Consider the following 21,935-nt stretch of genomic DNA (forward strand, 5'->3'; position numbering starts at 1 on the left):
CTCGCGCAATTTGACCCCCTTTTATTTTTTTTGGTGGTTGATGTTCACTCCTTAGGGATGTTCTATTTTTTGAGTAGGAAGATTATACTCGTCTCTTGTGATGTGATGTGGACCCACTTGGGGTTGAAAGGTAAGGGTGGTGCCCAACCTTGGGATGGGTTAACCACCCACTGTAGGATGAGGCGCTCGAGACCTATGGTCTGAGGTGAATGCACACGGTTGTGTCGTTGCTTCAGTGACACCACGAGTTGAAGCTTTCGCGGTCGTATGCTGAAGGTCCTTGTCGGTTATCTGAACCGTTAGAGGAGCAAATAGAAGTTGACATTGTTGAAGTTTCGGCGATCATACGCTGAAGGTCATCTTCGGTTATCTGAACCGTTCGAGGGGGGGCGGAAGTAGGCCCCCAGAGAGTCGATGACCCATGGCGAGCAAAATATTTTGGGGGCACTATAAACCCCCAGGGAGTCGATAACCCTTGGCGAACGAAATATTTTGGGGGCAGATGTAAGCCCCCAGGGAGTCGATAACCCTTGGCGAGCGGAATGTTTTGGGGGCACTGTATACCCCCAGGGAGTCGATAACCCTTGGCGAGCGAGATATTTTGGGGGCAGAGGTAAGCCCCCAGGGAGTGGATAACCCTTGGCGAACAAAATATTTTGGGGGCAGATGTAAGCCCCCAGGGAGTCGATAACCCTTGGCGAGCGAAATGTTTTGGGGGCACTGTATACCCCAGGGAGTCGATAACCCTTGGCGAGCGAGATATTTTGGGGGCAGAAGTAAGCCCCCAGGGAGTCGATAACCCTTGGCGAGCGAAATATTTTGGGGGCAGATGTAAGTCCCCAGGGAGTCGATAACCCTTGGCGGTGGTGCCATAGGTGGCTCCACATGTGGAGCAGGTGCTGGTATTGCGTTGGGAGAATTTTCTCCCATCGTGGCGATATATTGGGTCACGGCCTCTATGGCAGCGCGAGTTGAAGCTTCTGCTATCATGCGTTGAAGCGCATCCTCGGTTATTTGAACCATTCGAGGAGCAGAGAGTGGTGGATCGGCGAGTGGTTGGTCCCGAGGGGGATCACCTGAACCTCGCGAGGCGGATCCATGGGACGTGGAGGAGGTGGCAAGCCAGAGCCTCCACGAGGTGGGAGGTCGTTAGCTGTGTCATTTTCTCTCCGAGCAGACGCCTCAGGAGGATCTTGTTGGCTACGTGATCTGGTTTGCATCGTTCCCACAGACGGCGCCAAAATGATGATGCTAAAATATTTAGATCACCTGGGGTAGTGTAGAAAATGTATTGGGAGAGCAAAGCGGATCGGTAGCTTGACAACTTGATGATCCTGAGGTACCTGCGAAATGAACACACGTGAACTACGCCGGGGGTTGATCCGGCGGAAACCCCTCCGACGCTCAAGTCAGACGTGCTGATCATAGAATTAGTCCAGAGAATACGTATTGTAGTATTGCTCAGTTCATAGGACGTACCTTAAGGAATGAGTTCAAACATTTATTTATAGCTTAGTTGAGATTGTCGGGCCCAAGCCTTACTTGAAGGTGATTGGGCCTTGGTGATAATGGTCTTCGATATCGGGCTCGTGGCCCAGTAGGTAAATAATTTGTAGGCCCATTGGGTTGGGCCAATTAGGCATATCATACATAAATTCCGATTTTGTTTTCCCCGAAAATTGTACCTATAATAACAATATTATTATGTACTCCCTCCATTCCATAATATATGTCTCTTTTAAGAATTTTTTTGTTCCATATTATTTATCGCTTTACAATTCCAATACTGCATTAATTACATATTTTTCAATTATATCCTTATTAACTCTCCAACACTATTTCTGTTAGTAAACAAGGATATTTTGGTCTATTTGTATCTATTTTTCTAAAATCAACACACATTTATTGAGATTCTTAAGACTCGCGGCATGGTGAAAAACGACACATATTTAGGAACGGAGAGAGTATCTTATATACTAGGTGACTAATAAATTGATATTTTAAAATTTTGTCGATTTCGATCCAGATAAAAAAAAAATTCGAATCAAAATTAAAATTAGTGTTTTCACTTACGAAATTATTAATTTCGATCCGATCCTTCCAATTTCCGGACGTTTCCACATCTATATTTACTCATAAAAATCTATATTAACTCATAAAAGACTTATATTATGGTAGTGTTAATTATGTAGTAGTGGCCCCCACCCACACCACTTCCAAGACTATGTGAATTCCAAACAGTGGGAATTTGATAAACAAAATTCAACTCTACCAAAAGTCTCAAAAATGCTTTCTTTTCGTCTTTCTTTATTTAAATTAAATTTAATATCATAGAAATCATCAAACTCTTGAAATTAAATTAATGCATAGTTGCTGCAGCTGCATTTAGGGCTCTGAAAGAGAAGATTCATGCTGCAGCTGCTGCTGTGTTAGATATTATTATTATTATAATATTTAATGCTCTCACACCAAAACCACCTACTCCATTTCTTCGATTCTTGATTAAATTAAAATCAAGAAACCCCCCCCAAAAAAAAAACCCTAATTATTATTTGGTGGGAGATGAAGAATGGGGTTCTTGTGGGAGCTTCCTGCTGTGGGCTTTCGCCACCAAGAAAAGGTCCTTTCTTTAATCATTTCATATATTTTCCCTTTTTTTTTTTTTATTCTTTTTTGTTTTTATAAATCTACATTTTTTTAGTTTTTTAATAATATATTTAATTTCCTGTTGTTTTCACTTTGATGATGGTATGATGGACTGCTTCTTTTTTTCTCCTCTTCTCCTTTTTACCTGTCGGAAAGTTGCTTTCTTTTGACTTTTATTTCTTGGGTTTTTTGTCTGGTGCTAAGTAAATTGCTTTCTGCTGTGAATTTTTTACTTGAATTTTTTTTTTCATTTGTGGTTCTCAATTTTGTTTTCTTGGATGAAATTTGAGGTTCTTTGAACTGGGTTTTGGGGATATTTTGTTCTAAGAGAGGTAATTGTTAATTTTTTATTATGTTTAATTGATGCATTTTTGTTGGTTGGTGTGTGGGACTTTTGTCTCGTTTATTGTTCGAATTTTTTCGGTTAAGTCTTGAATGGAAAAGTGATCACTATTTATGATGCCCATGTTCAATTGTCTGCTGAGTTAATTGCTTTCTGCTGTGAATTTGTCGTTTGTAGTTCTCAATTTCGTTTTCTTCGATGAAATTTGAGATTCTTTGAACTGGGTTTTGGGGATTTTGTCCTAAAAGAGGTAATTTGTTAGTGTCTTTTTTTACTTGAATTATGTCTAAATGTATGTTTAATTGATGTATTTTCGTTGGTTGGTGTGTGGGACTTGTATTTCGTTTATTGTTCGAATTTTCGGTTAATGTCTTGAATGAAAAAAGCGATCGATATTTATGATGCCCATGTTCAATTGTCTTCCTTTCGTTCACTATTTCCTCTTGTTTTAAAAAAAAATTAAAATCGAAGTTTTTTCGATTTTGATTTAGGTGGGCAAGAATTGTGATGAGAAGTGATGAACATTAAATACTGGCTGCACAAACAAAAATCGAAATTGAGGAAGATGATGAAATGTATCTGCTCGGGCGAGCACTTGGGAAAAGACGAAGTAATTCACTCTTCGGAGTCGTTGGCCACTCGGGATTATTCGGCGAGTGGATATTCCTCTCGAGCAGGTGAAACTGAAAAAGCCGACACGAGTAATATAGAAGAGGCGGAATCTTCTCTTCGAGAGAGTGGCTTTTTGAATTACGAGGTTCGTTCGATTATTTCTCTCTTTTTGAATATTGTTGAATTAATAGACTTTAAGTGTATGATTTGTAAAAAAATATACGTATAATAAAATATTCAAAGAAACGGTAAATGAATTTTGTTTAAAAAAATATGATTATCTAACTTATAGGAAGCAAGGGCATTATTGGGAAGACTCGAATATCAAAAGGGGAATGTGGAAGCTGCTCTTCGTGTTTTCGAAGGAATCGATACTGCAGCGGTTATTCCAAGAATAAAAATAACTATAGTTAGAAGATGCGAGATTTCGAGACGTCACTCTCAAAGTGAAAATACTCCACCGATGTCGATGCATGCCGTTAGTTTGCTTGTCGAAGCTATTTTTCTCAAAGCAAAATCGTTACAAGCCCTTGGTAGATATTCAGGTACTTTAAAATGTCTCTCGCTTATATACATAATAGCTTATATACATACTGTGTGTGTGTGTGTGTGTGTGTGTGTAATTTAGCATTTTTTCGTGGGGGTGGAAACTGAAACAGAAATTCTGGATTTTGCCGATTTAGATAAAAAAAAATTCCAATTTTGAAACGAGATTTTTCTTTCCGCATTCCGAGAGTTCCTATTTCTGATTTTTTTTTTCCGATTTTTATGGAATTGGAATGCATGTTAAATTTCGATTTTCGATCTGATTTTAATTTCCGAAAATTCTGTCTGTTTTCAAAAAATTAAACTTATAATATCAATATTATTATGCATTTCGTATTATAGGTGACCAAAAAATTGGAATTTCCTAATTCCTCTGATTGCGGAACAAATTTTTTCATTCCAATTTCCGAAAGTTCTGATTATCATTTTTTTCAATATGTTTTGGAGCTGAATTAGAATGCATGTTAGATTCTGATTTCCGATCGGATATTAATTTTTAAAAATTCCATCTTTTTTTCCAAAAGAAAAGAAATGGAATTTCCTAATTCCGTCAATTGCGGAACAAGTTTTTTCATTCCAATTTCCGAAAGTTTCGAAAAATGGAATTTCCTAATTCCGTCAATTGCGCAATTTCTCCGAAAGCGCTAATTTCAATCCTATCAGTTTGATTACCACCCCTACTTTCACTATATATATTATATATAATATTTATCAATTTTTTCGATTGTAATTTTTGCAGAAGCAGCTCAATCATGCAAGGCAATATTGGAAACATTCGAAACCGCAATACCCAACGGGCTCCCCGAAAACTTCACCTCCGAATATAAACTCCTCGAAACCCTAAACAAAGCAGTCGAACTACTCCCCGAGCTATACAAACTCTCGCACTCCCCTCAAGAAGCAATCTCATCCTACAGGCGAGCCCTACTCTACAAATGGATCCTCGAAATCGAAACTCGAACCAAAATTGAAAAAGACTTTGCGATATTCCTCCTCTACAGCGGCAACGAGGCGGCACCACCCGACCTCCGCTCGCAAATCGAGGGCAATTTTGTTCCGAAAAACAACGTGGAGGAAGCTGTGCTCCTTCTGCTGCTTGTGTTGAAGAAAATTGTGCTCGAGAGAGTTGAGTGGGACCCATCTGTATTGGACCACCTGGCGTTTGCGCTGTCGACAGGTGGCGAGTGCAAATCGCTCGCTCGTCAGATCGAGGATTTGCCGCAAGGTACAGTCGGGAGTAGAGAAAAGTACAATTCTTTAGCTCTTTGCTACCATGCGGAAGGCGACGATGTAATCGCGTTGAATTTATTGAGGAATTTCTTGAATAATCGAGAGAATAATAACCGTGACTGCGATTTCGAATTATTGCTTGCTTCGAAGATTTGTACCGAACGAGATTATTCAGAAGAAGCGACGAGGTATATACACAAACTTCTTGCTAACAACGAGTGGGAAAAATCGGAAAAATGCCAAGAAAGAGTGAGTTATGCGAACTACTTGCTAGGTTTATCACACTCGGCTCGATCGAGGGCCGTCGGATCAGATTCCGAGAGAATATTGAATCAATCCGAGGCGTTGAAATATCTCGAGAATGCTCGAAGAATGACAAATGGGAAATATTCGAGGGTGCTTTATTCTCTAAGTCTTGAAAATGCCGAGCAGAGGAAACTCGAAGATGCGCTTTATTATGCGAAGGAGCTTTTGAGATTGGAAGGCGGTTCGAGTGTGGAAGGGTGGATTCTCTTGGCTCGTATTTTGTCGGCTCAAAAGAGGTATTTAGATGCTGAGAATATAATAGATGCTGCTTTGGAGGAATCGGGGAAATGGGAACAAGGGGAGTTGTTGAGAATGAAAGCGAAGCTGCAGATTGTGCAGGGGTGTTTAATTGATGCGGTCGAAACGTACACGAAGATTCTCGCGGTTGTTCAAGTTCGAAGAAAGAGTTTCGGTGGGGTCCACGAAAATCTCTTCAAAGTATGTGCTACATATATTATTGGAGTTTATTGCAATTAGTACCCTTGTGTTTTATCGAATTGCTAAAAGACTACCCCCATGTTATTTTTATTGGCAAAAACCCTTCTATGATTTAATTTTTTTTAGCAATTAGTATCCATGTTTAGGGGGTCGTGTGCTAAAAAAAATGAATCACGGGGTTTTTGCAAATAAAATAACATCGGGTAGTTTTTTAGGAAATCGATATAACACTGGGTACTAATTGCAATAAAACCTATATTATTGTGACAATTTCTCGAATATAGAAATTCATAATTTTTCAAACCCGTCGTGTTATAGATATTTGCAAAAAAACCCTTATAATGCATATATTTTTAGCACACAACCCGCTAAAATGGCACGTTTTTAGGGGTAGTTTGCTAACAAAATTGATTTTTTGGGGATTTTCGCTAAAATTTATGACACGGGGAGTTTTTTTGACAATTAGAGTAAATACAGGGTGCTAAACTAAATGCAATAAAATACCCTTTTTGCCTTGGCTCCAGCACTGCTAGTTTTATTCATGAATTGTTTAAATTTTTATAATCAAATTAACCAATTTTTAAATCCACAGGGGAAGACGAAGAGCAACGGAAATTTGGAAATGGAAATATGGCATGATCTGGCGAATGTGTACACGAGCTTGTCTCAGTGGCGCGATGCTGAGATATGTCTTTCGAAATCGGAAGCTATTAATCCTCACTCGGCTTCAAGATTACATTCTGCAGGTACGTCGTATCTTTATTGACTTCATTGCATTTAGTACCCCCCTGTATTATATCGAATTCCTAAAAAACTCCTCGTGTTATTAATATTAGCAAAAAAACCCCATGACACATCTCCTAAATAGCGAGTTTTTAGGGGTAGTTTGCTAAAAAAAATTGCATCTTTAAACTGATTCCCCCCCCCCCCCCCCCCCCCCCCCCGTTTTTGTAGGCTTATTGTATGAAGCGAAAGGGTTTGAGAAGGAAGCATTGAAGTGTTACGAGAAGGCGCTGTACATTGAGCCAAATCATGTACCGAGTTTAATATCAACAGCTGTTGTTCTGAGTCAACTCGGTGATAAATCAATGCCGGTGGCGAAAAGTTTTCTGACCGATGCATTGAGGCTCGAACGAACTAATGCGGTAGCGTGGTACAATCTTGGTTTGGTGTACAAGAGTGAGAGCGGTGTTGAGGCGGCAGAGTGTTTCGAGGCGGCGGCTCTCCTCCAAGAATCTGAGCCAATTGAACCTTTCAGATGATGATATTATATACTCTGTAATATATAATTATATATATATATATATATATATATATATATATATATATATATATATATATATATATATATATATATATATATACACATACATATGACTCATTTTTTATTTGAAGATGATCTCATCGTTAAGGAATTAGTAAAGATTTTTTTAATTTTTCATTTTTATAATATTTCTCTTTATTTCGATTTTGGATATTCCGTTCTCCGATTTTCTGAATGTATATATATATATATATATATTTTTTTTTTTTTTTTTTTAAATTCTATACCAAGATGCAGGTAATAAGCATTTCAATGGAAATTGAATCATTCACTTGTCAATTGTCGCAAACAAACGAAAAAACCGGGGAGAATAAATCTACAAAATCGTAACACAACAAAAACATAGTAGAAATTTTCAGAATCATCTATGTTTTTTGTCCTTCGAACTTAAAAGAAAAATTGCTATCGACACTACTTTTTTCTGAGATCCACACCAGCTTTCTTGGCTACAGCATCGAGTCCATTCTTCTCGATAGTCTTGATAGCTTTTGTCGACAAACGCAGCTTCACAAACCTCTTTCCGGCTTCCCACCAAATTCTTTTATACTGCAAATTCACAAACTGCCTCTTTATTGTCCTGTGGTTCGAATGTGAAACCAAATTCGCCTTGTTCGATTTCTTCCCCGTTAACGGACACACTCTCCCTTAAAAATGTACAAACAAAACATAAGAAAAGTATATACAACATTAAACAATCATGCAAGTTTAATACAAATTAATGAATCAAGAAAGCATGAATTTTCGTGATTAAAAAAATTAAAATAATAAAGTAAGAATTAAGCACCTTTAATCTTGAATCATTGAGTATACAAACATTACGGTGGGCAAAATTATAACATTATTGCCGATATTTAACTAAACGAATACAGAGAACAAATGATTAAAGACCTTGAAGTGAAGCCATACATAATAATGCAGCAAGATTTATCTATCGGTTTGCACTTTAAGATGTAACAGCTTATCGGCTCTAAAAATATCTTATCTAAGAGCTTATCTTTAAAACAAGCTTAACCAAACGAGCCCTTAATATATATATGGCAGCAAAATTCAAGGGGTTCAAGTATTAACATCCATTAAGTAAGAAGACAGAAATACCCCTATGCATTGCTTCCTCCCACTCGGAACTAGCTCCGTGTATGTATGTATGTATGTATCTATGTCAACAACTTCGAATCGCTTATCGATTCTAAATGTTCTAATGAGATCCTATTACCAATTCAAGGGGTTCGAGTATTAACATCCATCAAGTAAAAAGACCGAAATACCCCTCCACATTGCTTCCTCCCACTCGGCACTAGCTCCGTGTATGTATGTATGCATGTATATATGTCAACAACTTCAAATCGCTTATCGATTCTAAATGTTCTAACGAGATCCTATTAACATTCTCGAACGAGCACTATATATTTATTCCATCAATTCACTAGCTTCAAAGTACAACAAGGTACAACAACAGAAGCCCAAAGTACTACTACATCCCACAAGGGGCAATAAATAATCAAATACAGACTAATTCATCACACTTTGCAGAGATACATACACATGGACAAAATTAGATACAATTACTAGGATAAAAACCAATATCGAAACCCTAAAATCACTATAAGCAAAAAAAAAAAAAAAAAAAAAATTGGAGGTAGAGGATAGAGAAACTTACGGGCAACGGGCTGAAGAGCAGGGCGGAGAGGGGCGGAGACGGGAGCGGGGGCCCGTATCTGAAAACGGGCCGTCGATATCTTCATGCCGCTCAATTGAGACGCTACGGAACCAATCTCCGAACAAGTGTTGGAGGTTTTGAGTGATAATCTGCCATTGTTTTGGGATTTTGAAACTGAAACACCCATCATCATCGGCCCTAATGTAGCTGTGATTGTCGCCATTGTTGCGGAAATTTCAGATAATCTTTTTTCTTTTTTTGGGGAGGAGAAGTGAGTGGGAGTGAAATAGTGTGGATAATGGAAACACTTTATTTATTTATTATTTTTATTATAATTATTTTTTGGGTAAATTACAAACCCCGAACTTAAGCTAAATAATGAAAAATACCCCTACCTATCCGTAATAACCAAAATCCCCCTATGATTAATTGTTGATCGAGTTTTTTAATAGAAAATGTGTACAGTCTATTATACATTATGTTAAATATGTGAGAAAAAAAAAAAAAAGACTATCTGAAATTGTGTAAAGTCTATTCCCTAGAATAAAATAAAATCCGTGAAAAGTTATACTGTAAAGACGGAAACAGACCTCAGGGGGTTTTGGTGATTACGAATAGGTGGAAGTGGATTTTGTAATTTAATATAAGTTTAGGGGATTTTCGTAATTTACCCTTACTTTTTTAACTTCCACCCCTTCAAGTTTTACGTTTTAGAGTTTGGTCTATATATTTTTACTTTTATGCCATTTGAGTCCCTCGGCAAGTGAAATAGTGAATTGGTAATGATTGAAGAAGAGAGACTGCAAGGTTTAAGGTGGGTTTTGGATTTCATTACGGAATTAAATAAGGCGGCGGTTATATGCAAGGCCATTTTTTTATTAGTTCAAAATCACATAAAGGAGTTTATTAGTTCAAGCCCGTAAATTAATCTAATTTTATTACATCAAGACCAAAGATGACAAATATACCCTTATCCACAAATAATACTCAAATACAAATAAATTTTATTTTTAACCAAAAATTAAAAAAAGAAAAAAACAAAAACAAAAAAGAAATATCACGACTGCCAACCAGCGAGACTTTCACCGCACCGACGATGACCAGCGACCCATCCACCGCACCATTACCACCACCGCACCACCACCAACAAGTAAATTCATTTTACTAAACTTTTGTTTGTAAATTCGAAAATATTAATCGAGCATCGATGTCCTTTTTACTAAATTTTTATTTGTAAATTCGAAAACATTAATTCAACATCGATTCTTGATAAATATGTATGAATGGACATTAATCTATGCTTATTTCTTGTTTGGTTTGCAATGATTTGGTCAATTTTGGAAAATAAATTGAGATTGAAATTGGTTTTTTTTTTTTTTTTTCGTTGGTTTCCCAAATCGGTTTATCCAGACCGATTTTGTACACGAAAATCGGCATCACAATGCCGATTTTTGTTAACCAAATCGGCGACACAACGTCGACTTTACAAGTCAAAATCGGCGTTCTAATGTCGATTATTGAATACAAAATCGTTTTTCAAATACCAATATTTTTTGGATTTTTTTTTTTAAATAATACATTATATATTTGGTTAATTGATATTTTTTAAATATTTGAAACGAAAATGTTTATCACCATTCGGTGGAGTCTACCACTCCTTTAACCCAATCGAGTAGAGCTTTCCGTGTCTCAAATATTTATTCGTTAGATAATTCATTTGAATAATCCTCCATCAATCCTCTAGGTTGATGCACGAAAGTATGAGAAAACGGTCTTAAAAAAGCACAGATAATAAAATCGGTATTTAAAAACCGATTTTTGTAGTACAAGTCGGCATGACAATACCGATAATACAAATCGGTGTTATCATGCCGATTTTTACTACAAAAATCGGTTTTTGAGTACCGATTTTTATTAAAATAATCGGAATGTGGTTACCGACTTTAGTAACAAAAATCGGTATTTGCAGACCGATTTTTGGTATCGTCGAATTTTTTTCCCAACAAAAAAAAACGACCCAAAAGCAAAAATAAACGGTTAAAACATATTTCATTGTGTTCTCCACCCTCGTAAACCACCATATCATTGTTTTCTGGTTCTATCGTGAATGTTTGGTATGTATTTGATAATTTTGGTGTGTAGGATTTCTTGGTGAGTTTGTGAAGGAGAGTTTTAAGTCGTGAAAAATAGGGATTTCTCGATTAATGTATTTTATTTGGTCTTGCACAAAGGAATTTTTTTTTTTTAATGTTTTGTGTTTTTCATTTGATTTTAAATTTCATTAAGGGTAAATTAGTATTTTTATGTTGGAGGTCTTGAACTAATAAAAAAATGGGCTTGCATATAACCGCCGCCATTAAATAAATTAAAAAAATAAAATAAAATAAACTACTCCGAAATAGATAGATTTCTATTTATAACGACGAGAGATAATCATTTGAAATTATTTATCGAAGGAATCGATCCAAACAAGTCGATAGACGAGTTAATTGATAAAATACGAAAATAATTTAATGATGGTTTATAACTTCAAATTACAGATACAAAATGGAGCTCTATATTTCAGCTAGCACGAAAAACAAAAAACAAAAATCGAGCTATTACAGGTCAAGATAACGAACATACCGTGCTCGTTTTTAGATGTAAAATCCATCCCTACTACACATTAGCCGAAAAGGCTGCTACACTAAAACTAATCTTACCAAAATCAGAGGTTTTTCGGTAAATTGTTCAAACTTGTAATAATCTATTCGGAAATCTCATCTATTAATGCACATAATATTATCATTCAACAACATTCTAACTCTCCCTTAACTGCGATAATAATACCCGCAACTAATTAACATTAATTAATCTCTCTTAATTACCTGCGAAACCTCGTTAGGTAAAGATCGTGGTCAACGTAACCAACTGTCACAACACGCCCATCGAATATTCGTCCGTTTAAATAATGTGCAGCCATACAAGCAGCCTCTGCTCTTCTATACTCTACAAAAACCGAGCCCGGCTCAAATAAACCCTCAAATTCAATGTGAAAATCCTCTTTATCGCCTTCCGATTCGAAAGATGTCGCCTTTTTTGCATTGTTTGCTTCCAACTTCAATTCTTCCTCGGGACTCGTCGCTTTTGCATGATTTTCTTCTGATTCCAACTCTTTGTCGGTTAAGGGTATGTTTTCTTTATCGATTGAAATAGAACCGGAAACTTTTTCATTGCTTTCCGAATCAAGAACCGAGGCATTTTGTTGATCCACATATTCTTCTGTAAGACCACCAGAGTTTTCCTGGTTGGGAGGATCTTCCATAGAAATATCTTCACTATTCGAAGGCGGTTTACATAATTCATCTTCCATAGGACTATTACCAGAACCACTATCTTCCGATTCTTTCGGAGTTTCTAGCGGTTCTGACCTGTCAAATTCTTCGACCCCGTCGATAATACTATCACCTAAGTCGCACGCATCAGTAGAAGCACCCGTGTACTTTTCTTCATATGCTTCAATGGTGCTGATAGTGTTTGTAGGCTTTGCAACGTTGACAGATTTCACTGTACCAAACCTATAGCATTTATGAAGAGATAAGAAAAATATTTAACCAGCGGTGAAATTAAATAAGTCGATCAATCTATCGATGTCAAACCTCGAAGACTCCAGCCTTATGTCTTCCAATATTTCTTCAAGATCCGATTCGGACGTTGACAAAAGCCCTTCAGGATCCAACTGAATTTACACGAATAAGTTAGTGGCTTTACACACGAAAAAGATGAATTAGAGAGTGGAGAAAGCAAAATGAAAGCGTAACAAAGAAGCAATACCACGTTTTTCAGCTTTAAAACAACCGTGGGCTTCTCAAGAAGTGGCTTGGCATGTTTGGGGATCCGATATAACGGCATTTCTCCAACATTTTCCTAATGAAAAATTTATTGGAAAAATGAATACCTTCAGTTCAATAAGTTAACAATTCACAAGGGGACGACATACCTCCAAAGCAGCTTCTCGAGTAGCAAATACTGCAGTTACGACTTGTCCACCCAGCCTCATACCGTTAAGACCAGCACAGGCCTTTGAACTAACTGAATGGTCAGCATACTGAGGTAATAAACAATTAGTTTCTGACAGTGGATTCAAAGGGCATCTATTTGAAAAAGAATAAAATAAAAAGACAACAAACAAGAATATTGCATGTCCAGTCATCATTCTCTGGAAAACTATATATATGCATTCCAAACAACTTTTCAAAATTACAATTTGTACCTCGAGAAATGCATACGGTTCATTAATTTCAGCAATACATTCAAAGTGGAATGCCTTCACGTGTCCAAAGACTTTGGCAATCTCCAAAAGCTGAAGATAGGCAAACATTATTAGGAGATATACTAAGATATGACATAAAGGTGCAAATCGCAATTGATTTATAACCAAAGTCAAGAGTTAACTTACCATTTTGGAAGAAATAAGTTTTGAAATCCCACCAATGAAGATCTGAAAACTCAGGTGAAAGCTCGTCAAAGAAGAAACTTCAGCAAAAGGAAATTGACTTAACTAGAAACAGAAAATGAATTAACCAATTTGCTAACATATACCAATTTCCTTTTCTATAATTTTCTTTAGGAGCAGATGCGAGAAGGCCGGAAGGCAAACATTTCTCTCGAGGCACTCAATACAGAGATACAAGCTTACATGATTACAGCTAAATGAGAAACCATAGGATAGCTTATATGATAAATGTGCAAAGTCATGTTGATCGTCAACTGAAGATCAAGCAACAAAATTTCAGACATACTGAATAACATTCAAGAAACACACCTTGTGGGGCGAATCCTCTACAACGTCGCTAATTGAATCAACAGCAGCCACTGATTTGTCAGAAAGACCAGTCTGCATGAAAATAGCAACTGTCTGAAAACCTGCTACATGGAATAATAACCACAATATACCTCAGATATTGAAATTATACAGAGAAAATACTGTCTCAATGGAAAAGTAGTTGGCTGAGTACAATACCTCCTAGAAAGCTCAAAGACAATGATAATCATGTTTGTGCAATAATAAGCAGGGGTAGTGAAAAATAAAGCAGAATAACATGATCGTTTAATTAGTTCTTACATCTACGGAAATTTCAACTATAACAACCAATATGTCGAGAAAGGTACGCTACAGAGTAATCCTGATCACACGGATAATTGGATTGGTCAATGTACAGTGGGAGTACTCAGAAAAGAACTAAGATTCATGTTTGAACGGGATATAAAAAGGTTTGGTGAAGGGCATAAAGATTGACAACTGTTACTTGAAATATTAAACGAGTTACGTTTTCCACAATGAACCTACAATAAGTTCTACAAACCTCAGCAGATAAATATAATAAGTCCAGTTTCCTAATGCTGAAAGAAAAATATAAGAGCACATAAATAACACAAATGCTAACATTAATTTATATCCAGATCAAGCTCTATTACAACCAAAATGCACCTACGATTTGTAAGTTGTAACAATCTCGAGAATGTGAAGATGTCTTTCACACAATAAAAACAACGTCAACCAAAAAAGTTTGCCCTAACGAGACATAACATATATCAATACTTAATAAAATATTTATATCCAAATTAAATAAGCTACTTTTCTAAAAATCGTCATGCCTAATGTGAGATAGTCACCCTCATTTTTCAGGGGAAAAAATGAAAAATAAAATTGACAGGATAATTCCACCCAATACACTATGATGAGATTTATGAAACATTAAACAATTATTTCAAAAGGAGAGTGAAATGCTGGTTCATTTACAAGCAATTAAACCCTTAAAGAATATAAAGCCTTATTTTTAAGATACGCATGAGTGAGCTCTATCGCACCTAAGGTACAGTTATAAATTGTCTATCATCTCAAGAAAATCACCTCCACCTGCTCACTGTCCTATAAAAAGAATCAGTTCTAATAACCCTGGCATAATTTTATCACCTAAAACAAAAACAATCAACCATGTGTGATAAATAATTACGGGATAATTGTGATCCGATAACAGAGATTGAATGAAATTCTGAGCTTGAGAGAAAATGGCACTACACCTTTGATTCCTTTCATTTCCTCATACATTAAACAATATACCCACAATACGACATCACGTGATATTATTTCAAGTTTCTCTACTGTTTGAACGAGCAGGGTACCCTTATTTTAGTCATAAATTCCATAACAAAGAGGACTCAAGTTTAGGAAATAATGGTGGAAATTGTGATCCATGAACACAATAACACAATATTAAGGAAGGCAATTGAATCAAACTAAAATGAAATGAATGATGGTCAAATTATAAGATGAAGTTCGTCGTTCTAGTTTTACAAACACTATTCATCAAAACAAGCACCCATTGTGTCAAAGTGAAATATTTACAATGCACGTACTATAAGAAAAAAGAAAGGCATGGCAATAATTCTTACAGCTACATTAGTGTAGTCCTTAGGGCGCCTGAGTTTAAGAGTAGACCCAGAAAAGGACATCTCGTTCAAAGAAATAGCAGCAGAAGCATCCTCAGGGGTCAAAAATTCCAGAAGAGCCTGGCTCTTCTCCTTGTGTATCTGCAGTTGAAAAATAGTCGAAGCACGTTAATTTCTTTACCGAATATGCACAAGGAGAACAGACGAGACAGAATTTAAACGAAAAGGTTGGGACGTACTATACAGCTGATACATGGTTGGGTTCCTAGAATGTAGTTAATACCAGATGACAGCAAAAACTTATTAATACATTCCGTCAACTCTTTCTCAGACGCTGAATCGGGCAAGTTTTCTACATAGAGCCTCCTCATAGGTCGTGTCGCTTGAGTTAGCTGAATAGACTCAATGGCATGCATCTGTGAAGATAAGGTATGATGAGGAATTCCAATAGGATTCACCACCACAGGAGTCGGAGGAGTACTACTTGGGAACTCCTTTACGTTCAACGATAAATTATGGCTTGTAGTAGGCACACCGGAAAGAGATGAACTAGCTGCGTTATTCTCTTTCTCGACAGGTTGTAAATCCCATCCAGCAGATCTTTTCTCTGGAGAACGATGAGTTGGGGAAGGAGTTTTAGCAGCAGCATCGGTTTTCCTCTTTCTGGGTGAATAGCCCCCAAGGCCACTCAAAGGGCCATCGTTTCGCTTGAGGTGACTACTAGATCCATTAACGGATAACCGTTTCTTGTCGACATCCGAATGTTCTCTTCCCAATCTGTCTTTTGCAGGATGAGATGACGGTTCCCCGTGCTCCCTTTTATCTGATGTGTGCTTATGCCCCTTTGGTGAATGTGAAACAGACCTTCTGCTTCTTCCTTTGTCACGCTCTCTGCTCCGTGATCTTCTCCTTTTAGGCCTGGATTCTTCAAGATGAACTCGTGTAGGTTCCTGTCTTTTCCTTTCCGAATCAATTTTTTTACCGGTACCCCATCCTCTAGTTTTATACTCTTCATTATGACAACTGTGCCTGGTGTCTTTTTCGGATTTCTCTCTGCTTCTGTCACTTAATTTATCTGTTGGCATCACATCTTTTGCATTTCTTTTCTTATAATCATTCTCAGAATCACTGCCCTTCCACCCATCAGGTTTCCTCTTTCTGTAAACCTCCCTGTTCTCATTACGAGGCTGTTTCGTATCAATTTCCGATTTGATTCTACTTCTTTCAGAAACTCGACCCTTTTTATACGAATCTATGGCATCCCTCTTATTAGATCCATTACCAGAATCAACAGTTGAAAGAACATCATTTTTTCTGCCACTGTGATCTCGTCTCTCATTTTTTCCTTCTGTCGTTTTCCTGCTGCTTACATTCTTATCCCCTACACCCTTTGACTTGGCATCAAGATCCATAGATCCTTCCTCTTTTCTTCGAGAACGTAACTTCTTAGACTCATTTGATGTATGCCTTATTTCCATAGGTTCAGAACCCTCTTCTGTTTCTCTACGAAGTTCTGGATAATCAAAAGCCTTCTCAATGTTTTCCTGTGCTAATTCAAAATCAGGGACTTCAGTGCCGTTTTTAACTTTTGTAGCTGTCTTTCCCTTGTTTTTTCTTCTAAGCATTATGTCATCAAAACTTAACGGCCTGGTTCTTGCTGAAGTTCCCTCCAAGAAATCATCCTGAGACGCTCGATTATTACTTCGAGATTGTTCTCTGTGTGGACGGGATCTGGTCATGGCACTTGTACACTTCTAGCCTGGTAGAATAGCAACATTCAGAAAGAACTATATAGAAGGAAATGGTGCAATGGCTTATAGAATTCGGCAATCACTAGTATTTCTCTACCAAGAAAGAAAACGATCGAACATGCACTAAATCTTGAGAAAGGGTGTCTCTTCTAGTTCTATGCGATTCCCAAAACAAAATACGATTGATATCAAAAGCACTCAAAATACACACTCGAATGCAAGATTCAGTAAACGAGTTATCTTCTCAATTCCCTTATTGCACAACATATTAATTCACGATATTCGGTCCCTACTTAGATTCATAAAGGTGCTTGAAACAAGAAGTTCTGCAAGTACTGAAAGCTTGAACTCTAGGGTTTATAGAATCTCTTGCTTTAGATACAACAAAATTTCACTTTCCCAAGTATAAATAGTTTAAACAATCACTGAATTCCAACTGATCAGCAGAAAATTGTCAAATGTATTCAAGATTGTATAAACCTCCAATAAATGAAATAATTATAGATTTCCGCTCCATTGAAAAAGTGGAGCGATATTGAATCGAATTCATTCTAACCTAAATGTATAAAGTTAAAAAAAATATAAAAATCATTAAATACAAAGAATGCCATCGCGCTCGAATTGGCGGAGTGGGCATAGAAAAGTAAATACGCGTACGTGTATTTGAAAATGCGATTCGCCGGAGCTGTGGCCGGAGACAGAATCGTCGTCGGAGATATTTTACAGAAGAGCGAACGTGGAGAGTGAACTTTTGAAAAACAAGACCTAGAAACGAGAAGATATTTGCTGCTCGTTAAATGACACTTTTGCCCTCCGTAAATACTTTTCCCTATGAATGGTACAAATTATCCAACTAATAATTTAGTACGTTTATACCGAGTCGGGACCGGGAAAATTTATTATTTAAGCGAGGTTATTGGATTATCGAGTACTAATTTTCCGAGGTTCTACTATAATTGGGAAAATTATAGATTTTCATCACTTAATTTTGCACTAATTTTACATTTGGTCCCCATGTTTACAAAAAAACACATTTTGTCTATCATGTTTCAATAATTTAATAGTTTTGGTCATTTCCGTCAATTACCTTTAGTTTGTCAGTTAAGGTAATGACGGACACACGCTTGATTCCGTTAGTACCAACAGAAAATTGACGAAAAAGACTAAAAATGTAAAATTGTTGAAACATAAGGGACCAAATGTAATTTTTTTGAACACAAGGAACTAAATGTGAAATCAATACAAAGTTATGGGATGAAAACTGTATTTTTCTCCAATTGGAATGGACTTTTGAGTTAGGCAGTCTAGGACTACTTATTACTAAATAGGTTCAGTTAAAAAATATTATCTATATATATATAAAAAGACAATTCTTGCTTCATTTGCTGACGCGTGGCACTTTAGGGTTTCCAAACCCTAGGGCACTTTTTATAATTCTTTGATAGTTCTAGAGCTAATTTAGAATAAATAAAACATGTCCCTGTCCTCTACATTAACTGCCGCAAAAACTATCTCCCCAACTGCAACATAATTTTTCCTATCAAAAAAAAAAAAAACTGCAACATAATTTGTGTTCGCGGGAAAGAATCGCAAACATAAATCTTCACAAATCTTTACAAAAATATTGATTCCCAGAAAATTGAAGTTGTAAATCTTTATAACTACTCAATTCGAAGGATTGTAAATCTTTATCATCTTGTTTCAAAATGTGAACCTCGAATAAGGTAAAACGAACAAATTGGAGAATATCCACTAAATTTAACACCGCAAGGGTGGATGTGTAAGAAGATTCATAGTTGACGATATGGTTGTAATTACCCAAACTGGAGGGGTTTTCGTAATTTAACCTTACCTTAGGAGTTGACCGTGATTTACCCTTTATTTTAACAAAATTATTTGGCAAATCTGGTCTGTAAGTGACTTCTTCTGCACAAGCTAGCTAATTACCTGGTAATAACCTTCTTTTTTTGTTTAACCGTCGAGGCCGATCGGCACTAAATAACAAATGTGTTTATTTTTCCAAACAATTCATATCGTCAAATAAACACAATAAAACGATAAACAAGAATCACATTGTACAACATTATCGACAAAACCCCGGAGAAAGTAAAGCAAAGGATGCTAGGGTATTTATTTAAGAGGTAAACTAAGTTCACTCTGGTTTGCCATCTTGCTTCTTTAATCTTGACATCATATGCTCAGTAATCTACAAAAAAAAAAAATGAACAAATAACATATTAAAATGTTTTTTTTTTTTTTTTAATTCAGAATATCGGAGAAATGTATCGGTTTTTAATAATAAAAAAAACTGTAATGAAAGACGGAGTTATAGTACTAACCTGCTCGGTGTACGGCAGATATTTACCGTCGAATGTCACAACAGCACGATCCTTGCCGTCTACGCCTTTGACTTTATCGACTGAGCAATAAAAGTCAATGGCCGACATTCTAAGGTAAGGAAAAAGAAAACAAAATATAGGTCAATCAGATTGTAGAAAAAAATTGAGTCTTTTCAAAAAACCATTTTAAATGTTCGAAGAAAATTCAAAAGAATTCCTACGGAACACGAATAAAGAATCATAACAATACAGCTCGTCGAGGACACGAGTATATCTTTCGAAACATGCTTCGCTTTGTCTCGGAAACGCGCACACACCACTTAAACACATGATAGTTAACAAATTTCATTTCATAAATAATGATAAGAGATAAATCCTAAATTAATTTTCATATGATTTGTATAATCTAAGAAGACAATAAGCAAAAAGATCACTAGCTCTCCAAAGACCAAGTAAATAAGCTTAAGTGTAAATTACGGCCACCCATGAGGTAAAGTCAAATTATGAAAAAATCCCTTTTTTTGAGTAATTACAACCACACCCCTCAACTATGAATTTTCTTACACGTGCACTCTTATGGAGTCAAATTCAACATAATCTTCTATATTTCGTGGAATGTTCTCTAGTCTGTATTCGTTTTGTGTAAGAATACAGTTCTTGATCCACCACAATATGATATTTACAAGCTAAGATGCACATTTTATGTTCATCTTGTTTCAAAATATGGAGCTCAAATGGGGTAAAATGGGTACAAACTTGAGAATATTCCACATAATCTAGAAGATTACACTAAATTTGACACCGTAAGAATGGACGTGTAAGAAGATTCAGAGTCGCGGGTGGTTGTAATTACCAAACTGGAAGGATTTTTTCGGTAATTTAACCTTGCCTCACGGATCGTCGTAATTCACCCTAAAACTTAAAGATAGGATCTTTACTATGAAAAAATTGGCAATAGTTACTTACATGCCATCGCCAAATTCTTCATTGATAATTTCCTTAATGCTCTCCCCGAAATGCATAATTGCTTCATGCAACCTGCAAAATAATATATATTTAAAAAAAATTAAACCCATCAAACAAACACAATCCCAGAAATTGAAAATATTTTATCCATCAAACTTGCACTGATTTCACATTTGCTCCTCAATGTTCATAAAAAACACATTTGATCCCTCATATTTTAAAAATTCACTTTTAGTCATTTCCGTCAATTTTCTGTTAGTACTAACAGAATCAAACTTGTGCCCATCACACCTTAATCGATGAATTAACGGTAATTGACCAAAATGACCAAAATTGTTAAATTATTGTAACAGGAGAGATCAAATGTGTTTATTGTAAATATGGGGACCAAATGTGAAATCGATGTAAACTTGAAGTGTGTAAACTGTAATTTTCCCAATTAAAAATTAGAGAAGAATAAAGAAAATGAATAAAAATCCCAGAAATTATTTCAATACTAAAGAAGGAAACATTCAGGAAAGAAAAAAAAAAGGAAAAAAAAAAAGAAAAAAAAAAGAGAATAACCTGTAAACAGTGGGTTCTTGAATTAAGTTAGGGTCATATGAACGCATAGGGGGCAGCATCATCTCACGGAGGAGCGCGTCGGTCAGTCCGGGCAGGGCTGACCGGAGTAAAGGGGCAGTCTCCGGCTTGAGCGGAGCTTGGCGCCGGAGGAGCTGAGCCACGTAGACGTTGGTCAAGCCGGTCTCGTCGGCTATCTGACTGTACGTCTTCCCCGATTCCCGTTTCACGGCTTGGAGTTCAGCCGAGATCCGGGCTTTGCCGCTGCTGCTGCTGCCGCCGCCGCTTGGCGCTTCCATAGCTGTTTCGGCTCGCCGGCTTTTGGATTCTTCCGCTGTCAGCTGCTTCTCGATGATGACGAATGAGGATAATAAAAGGCAAGCAGACAGTGGAAGCAAAAATCGTGTGGTATTTAATTTGGCCGCCGAACTTACACGATTTTACTACTTTACCCCGGTTGATAATTAATTGTTGCAATTTACTCCCAAGTATTATTATGAAATGAAATAATTTGTGCAGACATACGGGAAACTAAATGTTACACCCGATTATTTATACGGGCTGAATTTGAACCGTAGATCTACACATAATTACACACACAGTCTCATGTGTATGTGTGCTTACTGGTTAGTTATTTAATCAAATTTACCGTTCAAATCCATCCGATGTAAATAATCAGGAGTAACATCTAACTCCACCGTAAATTTCTCCTAGCAGGCACGTCTCATTTATTATTTCAATTTCTCAAATACTCCCAAACTCTTTGATTTACGAAAATTTCTGG

The 21,935-nt window shown here is 36.6% G+C and overlaps 4 protein-coding genes across 5 annotated transcripts; 1 reads left to right on the plus strand and 3 right to left on the minus strand.

Moving 5' to 3' along the window:
• The first annotated feature begins 2,176 nt into the window (after positions 1–2,176).
• LOC105949839 (protein NPGR2) lies at positions 2,177–7,557 on the plus strand. Of its 2 annotated transcripts, none has more exons than XM_088820712.1 (7): positions 2,177–2,620; positions 3,481–3,746; positions 3,894–4,146; positions 4,887–6,121; positions 6,714–6,867; positions 7,076–7,422; positions 7,487–7,557. In XM_088820712.1, exons 2-6 carry the CDS (start codon positions 3,507–3,509, stop codon positions 7,381–7,383), a joined length of 2,190 nt encoding a protein of 729 aa, XP_088676838.1. In that variant the 5' UTR covers positions 2,177–2,620; positions 3,481–3,506; the 3' UTR covers positions 7,384–7,422; positions 7,487–7,557. The 2 variants fall into 2 exon arrangements, with proteins under 2 accessions (XP_088676838.1, XP_088676837.1); XM_088820711.1 differs by lacking the exon at positions 2,177–2,620 and adding an exon at positions 2,751–2,978 and having other exon boundaries at positions 7,076–7,424.
• Positions 7,558–7,686: 129 nt separating this feature from the next.
• PRPL28 (Ribosomal L28 family) lies at positions 7,687–9,419 on the minus strand. Its single transcript, XM_012973161.2, has 2 exons — positions 9,103–9,419; positions 7,687–8,089 (listed from the first exon to the last, which is right to left on the minus strand). Exons 1-2 carry the CDS (start codon positions 9,323–9,325, stop codon positions 7,857–7,859), a joined length of 456 nt encoding a protein of 151 aa, XP_012828615.1. The 5' UTR covers positions 9,326–9,419; the 3' UTR covers positions 7,687–7,856.
• A 2,172-nt stretch (positions 9,420–11,591) lies between these two features.
• On the minus strand, positions 11,592–18,089 carry LOC105949836 (RNA-binding (RRM/RBD/RNP motifs) family protein). The gene is made up of 10 exons (XM_012973147.2): positions 17,943–18,089; positions 15,774–17,293; positions 15,538–15,675; positions 13,907–13,978; positions 13,541–13,582; positions 13,355–13,444; positions 13,082–13,189; positions 12,916–13,008; positions 12,741–12,820; positions 11,592–12,659 (listed from the first exon to the last, which is right to left on the minus strand). The coding sequence occupies exons 2-10, from the start codon at positions 17,271–17,273 to the stop codon at positions 11,966–11,968; spliced, it is 2,817 nt and encodes a 938-aa protein (XP_012828601.1). The 5' UTR covers positions 17,274–17,293; positions 17,943–18,089; the 3' UTR covers positions 11,592–11,965.
• Positions 18,090–19,280: 1,191 nt separating this feature from the next.
• Positions 19,281–21,556, minus strand: CYN (cyanase). Its single transcript, XM_012973160.2, has 4 exons — positions 21,155–21,556; positions 20,591–20,662; positions 19,625–19,733; positions 19,281–19,491 (listed from the first exon to the last, which is right to left on the minus strand). The coding sequence occupies exons 1-4, from the start codon at positions 21,448–21,450 to the stop codon at positions 19,438–19,440; spliced, it is 531 nt and encodes a 176-aa protein (XP_012828614.2). The 5' UTR covers positions 21,451–21,556; the 3' UTR covers positions 19,281–19,437.
• Between the last annotated feature and the right edge of the window lie 379 nt (positions 21,557–21,935).

The sequence above is a fragment of the Erythranthe guttata genome, chromosome 7 (assembly GCF_056151865.1).
Source record: "Erythranthe guttata isolate IM_541 chromosome 7, IM_541, whole genome shotgun sequence".
NCBI classification, from domain to species: Eukaryota; Viridiplantae; Streptophyta; class Magnoliopsida; order Lamiales; family Phrymaceae; genus Erythranthe; species Erythranthe guttata.